The following is an 11588-nucleotide window of genomic DNA, read 5'->3' as shown; positions in this document are numbered from 1 at the left end:
TGTCAAATTAAATCTCTAGATAACCTCTCTCCCTGCCTCCTACTACCCTTCGCCTAGTGCAAGATTAATGGCCTAAACTGTCCAATCTTCTATTTCGAATTTCGATGATTTTCACATCCCCCATAAGAACAAATATGTATTTCAAAATGTAATAAAATAAAATGTAACATACTTCGGTCAATATTCGCATATTTTTTAACATATTAGAAATTTTTTGTATTATATTTTGGAATATTTATTTTTCCGTGGGGACAAATTATATAATATGTATAATCTACTAATAAAGCTGGTGTCACAATTTAGGTTTTTCTTAAAGAAATATTTATTGATGCTGAAATGGAATAGCAATGCATTTCATTTTACAATCATTGATAATTGAACGATCAAACGAACTTACCTGTACGTGAAGTTCGATCGTAATTATATGAAGTCTTCGCTCGAACTACATTACTATAACCATGCGTAGATGTCCCCGAACAGCTACTACTCGATTCACGAATTTAGAGTCCCAAAAAGTCTGCCATTGGCAGCGCCTCCTAGTGTCACTCCTTCCTACTCCTCAGTTTTTAGAGGGCTTGGCTATTTTACCCCCTTAAAGCTTTTAGGGAGGGTTAATAATAACAATTGGGTGGGAGTAATGTAGTTCGAGCGAAGACTTCATATAATTACGATCGAACTTCACGTACAGGTAAGTTCGTTTGATCGTTCAATTATATTCGTCTTCGCTCTTCCTACATTACTATAACCATGCGTAGTTGTTTAGAGTAAGAAGGGTAAAATCCAACCAACCAATTACTCAATCCTGTACTATAAGGATTAACCTTTATTCTATATAACAAAGAAATTAGACACTCTTAATTTTTTATTAGCTTAATTCTGTAAAACATTTCGTGCAAATTCAAAACCTTCTGATAAGATAGGTCGCTTGTAAAACTTTGCAAAACAAAGAGATCTTTCAGACCAGCCAGCTGTGCGTCTAATAGTATCAACATTTATACCTCTTTCATCAGCCCTAGATCCAGCAGCATGTCGCGTTGAATGGCCAGTGAAAATATCTGTATCAATGCCACATAAATTTAAAGTTTTCTTTAACCATCTTCCTATTGAATCCGCGCCTACTGCCTTGTAAGGACTTCTCAGACTTATAAACAGATTATCAATGTTTTTTCTGATACTTCTTGTCCGTTCTATATATTTAGTTATTGAGCTAACCACACATAGATCAGGTCTTTCTATAAATCTTGGCAATTGTAGTAGCGGCTGTTCTCTGCCTGCTGCTGATGTTTTTATTAACTCAGGAATCTTAATAATTAAACCTCTATCTACTGTCCTAATATTAGATATTTTTATAAAAGATAAAGTCTGCGCCCTTTGCGCTGTACCTAAAGCTAATAACATAAGTGTTTTATAAGTTAAATTAGTAAGGTTATCACAATTTAATGCTTCAAGATAATCTAAGACTATCGCCACATCCCAAGTACCTGCATACTTGGGTCTTGATGGTCGCAGCCTGTATACGCCCTTCATAAATCTAGAAATATCTAAATGTTCGCCAATTTTATTCTGCGATATCAACGAGATTGCACTTCTGAACGAATTCAAAGTTCCATATGATGCACCTCTTTCGAATCTTTCTGTCAGAAAACTAAGGACGTTTGCTACGCAGGTATTCGTAAAACTAATACTCCTTTGGTTACAAAATTCATCCCATTGTTTCAATGCGCATGCGTACTGCTTCAGTGTGGAGTCAGCTACTGACGCTAGCAATATTGTTAAGGCCTCTCTGGGCAAACCTCTGTTTAAAAAGGCTGTCTGCACACTTTGGCGGCAATCAAACGAAGATGTTGCGCTCGCGGATGTATCTTCTCCCTGTCAGGGGATAATAACATGTTAACACTGGGTTCAAATATAATAATTTCTCCTGTAACTATTTCTTCTAAAATAGGGAACCAAGGCTGATTTCTCCACAAAGGTACGACAATAATACCAGTGGCATTTTCTCGCTTTATCTTAACTAACATTTTTAAAATTAATGCAAACGGTGGAAAAGCGTAAAAGAACTCGTTAGACCAATTTAGTGTAAATGCGTCAATGCAATAAGCATTCTTTTGTGGTATCCATGATACGAATTTCTCACACTTTCTATTTTTTGCCGATGCAAATAAATCAATGGATGGTATACCGAAAGTTTCAATTATTATCTGGCACCATTTTCCATTTAGCTCCCATTCTATGTCATCCTGACTAATTCTGGAGAGTTTATCTGCTATTGTATTTTCTGCTGATGCTATGTAAGACGTAAATAAAATTATATCCCTTTGCTCCGCCCATTGCCATATTTTTCTAGCCAAGGTACCTAAATTGTCCACTCTTACGGCTCCCATTTTATTCAGGTATGATAAAGCTGTAGTATTATCTACACGTAAGAGTATCTGTACATTCCTTAATTTTGATGCTAATTCAAACAGGGCGATCTTTACTGTGAGCAATTCTAAATAGTTTATATGATAGTTTCTTTCCTTATCCGACCAAATGCCAAATATTTCCCTTGTTCCATCAGTTGCGCCCCAGCCCGTCGAGGATGCGTCCGTATAAATAGTCCTATCATAATAACCATCTTTAATATAGTGTATTCTAACAGGCAAGTTTTGTTTCCACCATCTTAAATCCTTAATAACTAATTCTGGTATAGACATCCTTCTGTCAAATTTATAATCATTCATAATCAGCTGGAAAATCTTTTCCTTCTCTAAGTTCTTTGTGTACATCCAGGCATACTCGACTGCTGGGCACGCTGCAACTAGTTTGCCAATTAAATGCGCAAAATTTCTAATTGTACAACTTTTTATATGCAAAAATTTTTCTACTAACTCAGTCAATTGTTTTCTTTTCTCAGTCGGTAACGAAATACAATATTTCACCGTGTCAATACTCATACCCAGGAAAATGCCCTGTTGTGAAGGAATGAGCCTTGATTTTCTATAGTTTATTATAAAACCTAACGACTCGAATAATTCCTTTGTATGTTTCACATTCTCACTACAACGATCGAAGGTATGTTCTATGCTCATACAGTCATCAAGATAGATTACGTTCTTAAAACCTCTGCCTCTTAAAACTCTAATAGGTACCTTTAACAATTTAGTAAATATATACGGTGCGGAACTTAGACCGAAAGGGAGACATGTGAATTCAAACAAACTATCCCTAAATCTGAATCTTACATATTTCCTACTCTCTTTACTTAATGCAATTAAAAAATATGCATCCTTGAGGTCGATTGAGGCTATAAAATCCTTTGGAAAGGTTAGGGCTACTGCAGTTCTCAAATCCTCCATTTTAAAGTGTTCTTTAGCCACAAATTGATTTAAAAATTTTAAATTCAAAATAAAGCGGTCTTTCCCATTGGGCTTCTTAACCAAAAAATATGGTGATAAAACCTGACCCTCGACCTCAAGACATCTCACTACGGCTCCTTTATATAAAAGCTCATTAATTGCAATTTCCAATCTACTTTCCTGTTCTTGCCCTAACGACCAATTGTAGCTTGCATCAGCACCTGCTGGCATTTGTACAAAACGGATGTTATAACCTAAAACCGTATCTAGGATAAATTTATCCTTTGTAATTTTTGCCCAATTTGCATAAAATTTACGTAATCTTCCCGCTATGCAACTTATACTAACTAATTCTCCTTCTGTGCTTGATTGGCTGGATATCGACTCTGATTGGTCTTGCCCCGTTGATTCTGAGCTCGATGATTGATGAATTGTTGTCTTCCTTTGAAAGAGAATTTTGGTCTCCCCTGTCCTCTGAGTTGCGTATACCCCATACCGCGAGGACGGTTCTTGTATGGAGCGTTGAAGTTTGACAATCTGGAAGCCTTGGAAACACTTGGCTGCTGTACTTTCAGCAAGCCCTCTCCTTCCTTTGTTAGGGCCTTGGATTCCTTTATTTTTGATGACAATTCCTTACCATACAGGAATTCATCGATCTTGGTATCCTTTAACAAGTTCACAGTCTCCTTATTTAATCCGGGCTCAACAAATGCCTTTCTGTTAAGAGATTGTTTATTTGTTAACAAGGCGGTCAACTTTCCAATGGTTTTAAGAGGTTCAAGAATCTCCAATAGATCCAGACCTTCTTCTTTATTTTCGTAGATCCTAGTCATTAAGGATCCTGTGACCGTTAAAATTAGGCCACCTATGTCTTGAATTTTCATCATATGATTATCACGAGCCCTGGCCGTTTCTTTCATCGTAGCAGAGATTTGAGGGTTAAGTTTCGGTGTCTCAAAATCCGGGGCACAAGTATATGCCTCCAGCAGAGCCGTTTCTTCCTCCTTTTTTATACCCTCGCGACAATAAAATCTCCATATATTAACTAATTCAGGCCGAATCCCTGTTGTCATTGAGCGTGGAATAGACGGGTCCTCTCCGACCTATATATACAAATGAAACAAACAGAAATATTTTTCTCTTTGTCTTTGCAACACGCTTTTTTTTTTTTTTTTTTTTTTTGGTTATGCAATTTCCGCATACATCCAACATTCTCTTATGTATTTGAAAAAACATTGTTTGTAACTCCTGTTTTGCAACACCTACAAACACAAGGAGTATTGAATGGCTATCTTTTGTTTTACAAAGCATGTAAACACAACCTCTCGCCACTCGTGCGAGCATCTACATCGTTAGCCCATCCATTTTGTTTTCAGGAATATTGTGAGAAGAAACTAATTTCATGTGCCTAATCAAGGCTATTTATAAGTATTTACGATTGCAAGCCATTCATTATCTGATTGTTCTGTGGCTTCTGAGTCCTCCTCCACATCTTCCTCTACCACTGGAGACATATTCGGATTTTCATTTTCTTTTTCTACCTCGTTTTGTTCTACATCCTCAACGCCAGTATCCATTTTAGATTGCAACTTTTCGACACTTGACATTATTTTACTAGCTTTCTTCATAAGCCTCTTTAATTCCTCTTGTGGGGTTAATTCTCTATTATCCCTACTTTTGTGCTTTCCCATTGCTGAAGGAAAAAGAAAAACCCCTTACTGGGACTCAATACGTGTTTCTCGTAGCGCGCACGAGAATATACTGAGGAGTAGGAAGGAGTGACACTAGGAGGCGCTGCCAATGGCAGACTTTTTGGGACTCTAAATTCGTGAATCGAGTAGTAGCTGTTCGGGGACATCTACGCATGGTTATAGTAATGTAAGAAGAGCGAAGACGAATATAATAACACATTTATTTACTATCATCTTTGCACTTATTATTAATTTAGGGTCTTTAAACTTGACAATTGATATAATACCTAAATCTTCCAATGAGGTAGGATAATTCCCTATAGATTCGCGCACCTCTTCTTCATAACCCCCAAAAAATACATCTTCCACTTTAATATCTTTTTCTCTACATTCTTTTCTTATATATATGCTATCTATCTTAAAACCCTTATTTTGTTTTAATATTGTAAAATTATTTGGATATTTAACCTTTAATGTAAATCCGTTTAACTTTATACTAGTAGCCATAGAAAACTTCTTGTTTTCGTGTAATAAAAGATGACCTCCGTTATCCAATGTATATTCGCTTACATATTTTTTCTTCTTCATTAATAATCTGTCACTGCTTTCGATCTCACTCAATCTATTTACAATTTGCGTGAGTGGTTTTTTTGGAGATTTTACTAATTTTTTAAAAATACTAATAAAATTTTCACCCCAAAAAGCGGATATCTCATTTAAGGGCAAACCGGTATACTCGACGTCATCGGCAATATGAATAAGATTATGCATGTTTAAAGTTTGTGAATCATTTCCGTATAACGACGGTAAGAGATGAAAAAATTTACGCAGCAAATCTTTGGCATATGGAACATATACTTTAATAGATTCTCTGTTATTTAATATACGACATGCTACAAATAGTAGCATAAAATGGTCGTAAAAGTTTTGTTTCAGAATATTTTGTAAAACAATTGGACCGCAGTAATGTAAAAAAAATCGAAATTGGGTGGCTTTCCATTGTTTAATGAAATCTAAGTTAAATTGATTTCGTTGAAATTCACATGGAACGCTTTCTGATAATGATTTTAAGCGATTTCTTAATCGTTGCACATCATTAAGCTTTATTTTTGCGATGCTCCCTCTTGAAATCCATTTGTCAATTAGGAATTTCATAACCCCCGCATAAAAAAGATGCATAGGGTCAATTATCATGGAACTCACCATATTAAAATTAGATAGGACCAAAAGTGGCGAAGTTACACCATTATGGTGATGCTCTATTTGTCGTTTTTCATGAAATGATTCATTCGTTCGTAATTCGCAATCAATTTCCGGATAAATTCTTTTGTGTTTCTTTTTCTTATCATTTATGCATAACGAATTTGATGTCACCGACACTCCTTTAATGGCACACCTTTCACATGCGTAGAAGCCTCCCGGATATTTACAGCATTTTAAAAATGCACGAGCAGGCGAATCGGCAATAAGGGCAATTATTGAAAATTTATATATTTTGTTATGCAAAAGGATTCCATTTTTTGTCAATTCGTTGGATTCTTGAATAAAATCATGCAAGAAATCTGTAGCGCTATTTGGCTTTGAATCCCCGCAAAATATAGCACTTACAAATGGCTTCGATTCATATTTTAAATTATGCACTTTAATTAAAATTGGCCAAACTTCCATCTGTGAGTTATTAAACAATTGCATTCCATCAACATGAACCATTACACGAATTGTTCCGTTAATGTATTCAGCTGGAATGGTTTTTTTTAATCCATTATAGATACCTAAATATACGTATCTCCCTGTCGTACCTCTTGCGCCTATCATTTCTTTTAATGGCCGACAATGCACAGTTCCAAATAGTTTTTGTGCTGTCTTCGGTAAAGTTGAAAAATGATTATTTTCATTTCTTAATAATGTTAGTAACTCTGTTACTACGTTTAAACGTAACGTGGTAATATTTTTTAAACCCCATGATCTCAACTTATCCACAAAATGGTTGGTACCTTTCGATGAATCGCTATACCAAATATCATACAAAAAAAGAGTTTGGTAAAAATACTAAAAGTTATTTTTATATAAAAATAAGTATGAGAAAGAAAGCGTGTAAAAATTTTACTAACCCTTTTACTATTCCAATATTATTTGTACTGACGCAACACAACTCTTCGTTGCAATCTGAATTGTCAATTTCCATACAATTATTTGCAATATCTAGATTATCTAGGTTATTATCCACATTTACGGAATCAGTCATCTGAGAGTTATCAATATTTTCGATAATGTTAATGTTATTTCTCTTTTCTACCCTATCAACAGTCGCAACAGGTTTGCCATCCTGCGTTTGCCTATTATTCAATATTTCGTAGTTTTCTTTACTCAATTTACGATATTTTTTAACTTTATAATATCCTTGTGACATTATAAAATCAATTTAGAGGTTTGGCAACAGCAATGTAAATTAATCGTGACTTCAGGTTCAAGTCACTTCAGAAGAAACTACAAAACAGAGGCTACAAACTTCATTGTCATTACTATCCCAGCGTTAACAGTGCCCTCTTTGGAATCTATGTTAAATGCAAACTAAATTGTTTACGCGTGTTTAAATGTATTTATAGGGAATGCTGACGTCATTATTTGGCTCTGTGTTTAATATGTTTAATAAAATTGAAATTTGTTAGCTGTCATGCTGTGAAATTTCAACAAATTTATTATATTTATTCGTCTTTCATTTACGATTTCGTATCTTAAATAATGGGATTATAAAAAAGCACCCAGGTAAATAATTGTTACCTATTCATTTTTCGAGTCACAAATTAATTTCCACAAAAAATATATACATGCAATATAAAATCATTATATAGTTTTTGATGTTCAAATACTACAAAAAAATCTATGTTACGTAAAATTAATGTATGTAATTAAAAAAACGCGTTTAAATGAAACGGGATAACATAGAATATAATAGAATAATCTTTTATTCATTCATGACTAAAACTGATTCCACTTAAAATCCAAAGCACCTCTTATATAATACTTTATGTACCACACATTATACATTGTGAGCATTGCGGTCATTTAATGGAACACACATGTATTTAGTACTCCTACAATTTCATTGATTTTGCCTCCAAAACTATGACATTTTTGAGATTTTGGCAATACACTTCATTGTAACCAATTTCAAAAGTAAGATTGATGTTGGTTAGGTTCACTATATCCATCAAATTTCGATGTAGAGTATTCTACTTATCGAATATAGATACTTTCATGTTGAACAATATCGACCAACTCATTTGTTAGTTTAATAGCAAAGATTCTTAAGACTGCATATTTGAGTATACAATAAAATGAATAATTCAGTCATTAAGGCAAATAAGAATTATTCTATTGTATCATTCGGCCAAAATTTAGTGGATTTAGTACCATCCTCGTGGACTTTTGAGAAAGATGGAAAAAACTTCTGTTATTATCCACCTAAAAATAAATATAAAAATATAGAAAGATGGACTGCAGAAAACTTACCATACAAAAAAACATGGAAAGCATTCGAGGTGCAAATACTTTCTCGTACAAGTACGTAAACGTTTTAATTATAGTTATTTCTTATATATTGTATTAGATTCATCCCTTGATTTCGTTATTCCCCCTTGAATCATTTTCATGAGTATGATGTTAACCTTAAAAAAATACAAGCTCGGAAAATAAGTTATTTTAAATTATTTTTCTCTTTGGTATCGAGGATAAAAATTTTAATTCAACTTAATCATTGTTATGTTTTCCAAATTTATCAGATATATTTTTATAATTATTATTAATTTTTTGGATAGAAACATTAAAAAAAGGAAAAGAACGTTTGACACGTTCGTTTAAAACGCAAGAGATCGAAAGTGCTAGTAGCTGTATGTCATCATTCAGGACAGAAACACAAGTTCCAAATACATGTGACGATGACATAAGATCTGTTTTGAGCACTATAAAGCCTATGACGAACATGATATGTAAATATATTATACATAAAATTCCAATTTATAAAATAATGACCATTGATTGTATTTGGTATATATTAGATTATTAATTTAATTTATAATCTAACAATCACACATTCAAAAATATATAGATAAGACAAATCTACCTTCTACTCTTGAAGATACGTTTTTACTAGATGAACCTTGCATCGAAAGGCAAATTTCAGAATTAGATGAAGCAAATATAACAGAAGGTTAGTCAATTTCATTAAATAATCAAGAATCGTTCTGCATCATAAATTAATAACAAAATATATAAGAGCCATGGAGACATCTGTGTAAGTGACATGTACCAGAATATGTCTTTTTATTGAATTAAACATCTATTTTTTTTTAAATAGGATAGTTTTGTCCTTACTATATGTATATAATTAAAATAGAATTAGCAGATTCTCTTAATGACGGTTGTTTGATATTTTTCAGTGATAACTAAAGATTATTTTGATGAAAAAATTAATGAACTGCGCCAATATGTTGAAAGAAATATTCAAAATGTGAAGCGAAGTCTTCAATACGATTTTAACAATAAAATTAATGAAATAAAATCCCAAATTACCGTTTCCTTGGCTTCACCCCATGTAACGATAGACCAGTTCAAGGCAAATTTAGGGGTTGAATTGCCAATTACCGATTTAGAGGAATTCAAAAAATTTGATGAATCGCTAAAAAATATAGAAAATAAGAAAGATTTTGTAATAATAACTATCAAAAAAGCCTAATAAACTACTTTAGAAAAAATTTATGTTCTTGCACTCATGTCAATGGGTAAAATTTTGTATTTAATAATACACTTTTCGTTACAGATTACCTTTTACAAAACTTCTATTTATGGTATAGTTGAAGTAAATAAATGTATTAACAAATTAATGTCTACAACCACCACAAAAGAAGTGGAAGTGCATTATTCAGGAAGGGGCCGAAAAATAAATGGCAAAGGAAAATTAAATTTTAGTGAAACAAATACATTTACTTGTATTCATGGTAATTTGATAGTAATATAAAATTAAAAGTAAAACTCAAATTGTAAAAGTGAATAACCATTCTACTAATTTTGAATTATTTATGAAATATAGGCGAACTTAATTATACTCAACAATTCAATTTTTGATATATTTATATTTGTCAATATTTTAGCGCAGGAAAATTTGTATCAATGATAATTTTTTATATGGCTGTTAAATTCATAAAAGAATACCATATTTAAATAAAGTAAAACTTGGTACAAATTTTTTGATGGTGTCTAACCAGTTTGTAGAGCGTTTTGAATGTTGATTGCAATTATTATTAATATTGTGTTACTAATTTGATGTATGTACATTTACAGAGGCAATAATGGCTAAATTCGGTGACAGTATTGGTGTTGAGTCAATTTCTCGAAAGGTTGGCAAATGGCTTGCTGGTGTTTGTGATCGAAATGGAGGAAGACAAAATAGAAGAAATATTAATGAAGAAAATTTGTTGTCCTGTTAAAACTTTTAATTTTTCTTAAAATAAATCGTTAACAAGAAAAGTAATGATTATTTTTGAATTCAATTATAATAACAGAAGCGCTAGTGTCTCATGGCTAGTAATTTTAAAAAGTTGGGGTACACACATTGCTATCTTTTGCATGAAGAGATTAAAATTTGTTAATGAAAACAACAGATCGCACTTATCAGAAGATTAGAAAAAAAAATAAATTTTTTATAAATTAGTTGATTTCCATAGTTGTTGGTACTTTTTTAAAATTATTTTGATCATTTAATTGAAAAGATAACGATTAAAAAAATGATCTAGTAGCAAACAGAATTACATAAAAAACATTAAAAATATTTAAAAAATACTACTTTCAATGGGTTCCTAGCATCATATATTGCAGTAAATTCGGTAATCTAATCTTACTAACCATATACCACAATAAAATAAGACAACTTTCTTGATTGTTGACTTATAACATTGGCGCAGGTTTAACAGACTATGCTTGTCGAACTTTCATGCCTGCAGTTATTTGAATCAGTATTAGCATGTATAATCCAAAAATTACTGTTTTATTGAGTAATAACTGCCAATCTATGGTCGAAGATCGGCACGAAATTGGCAATCAATGCTTAATTAAGCAACGGTTGTGAATTAATGACCGAGGATCGGTACGAGATTGGCAGTCATTGTTAGCTGAGCATTAGTTGCCAATCGATAGCCAAGCATCGGCATAAGAACTGTTATCAATTTTTCCCGATAAACAGTTAACAATCGTTGGCCAAGTATTGGCTCAATCCTAACAAACAATTGTCAGACGCAAGCATTGGCCCGATTATTGTACCGATGAACGGACCAATCGTCACGATTGGCAACTCCTACATGGGAAGGGGTAGCAAAAGGTTGTGAGCCGATAAGCCATTTATGGAGTTACAATTAGCATCAAAATATTCAAGCATTGTTCTTTACGCAACTTATAAAATGAAGATAGTCTATCATACTAACTTTCTCTAATATAAGTATGTGAAAAAAACAATGCATAGACTTCATAGTAAACAATATAATTCGCTATATAACACATCGCCCCT

The 11588-nt window shown here is 32.9% G+C and overlaps 1 protein-coding gene across 1 annotated transcript; it reads right to left on the bottom strand.

Annotated features, from left to right (window-relative positions):
* Positions 1 to 870: 870 nt before the first annotated feature.
* On the bottom strand, positions 871 to 3569 carry LOC136784144 (uncharacterized). Its single transcript, XM_066744661.1, has 2 exons — positions 1929 to 3569; positions 871 to 1869 (listed from the first exon to the last, which is right to left on the bottom strand). The coding sequence occupies exons 1-2, from the start codon at positions 3567 to 3569 to the stop codon at positions 871 to 873; spliced, it is 2640 nt and encodes an 879-aa protein (XP_066600758.1).
* Between the last annotated feature and the right edge of the window lie 8019 nt (positions 3570 to 11588).

Source organism: Prorops nasuta, unplaced genomic scaffold (assembly GCF_024137725.1).
Source record: "Prorops nasuta isolate Cenicafe-Biocafe unplaced genomic scaffold, Cenicafe_Pnas_1.2 PNAS00048, whole genome shotgun sequence".
Taxonomy (NCBI): domain Eukaryota; kingdom Metazoa; phylum Arthropoda; class Insecta; order Hymenoptera; family Bethylidae; genus Prorops; species Prorops nasuta.
The sequence above is the reverse complement of the archived record's forward strand: the minus strand, read 5'-3'. Positions and strand labels throughout refer to the sequence as shown.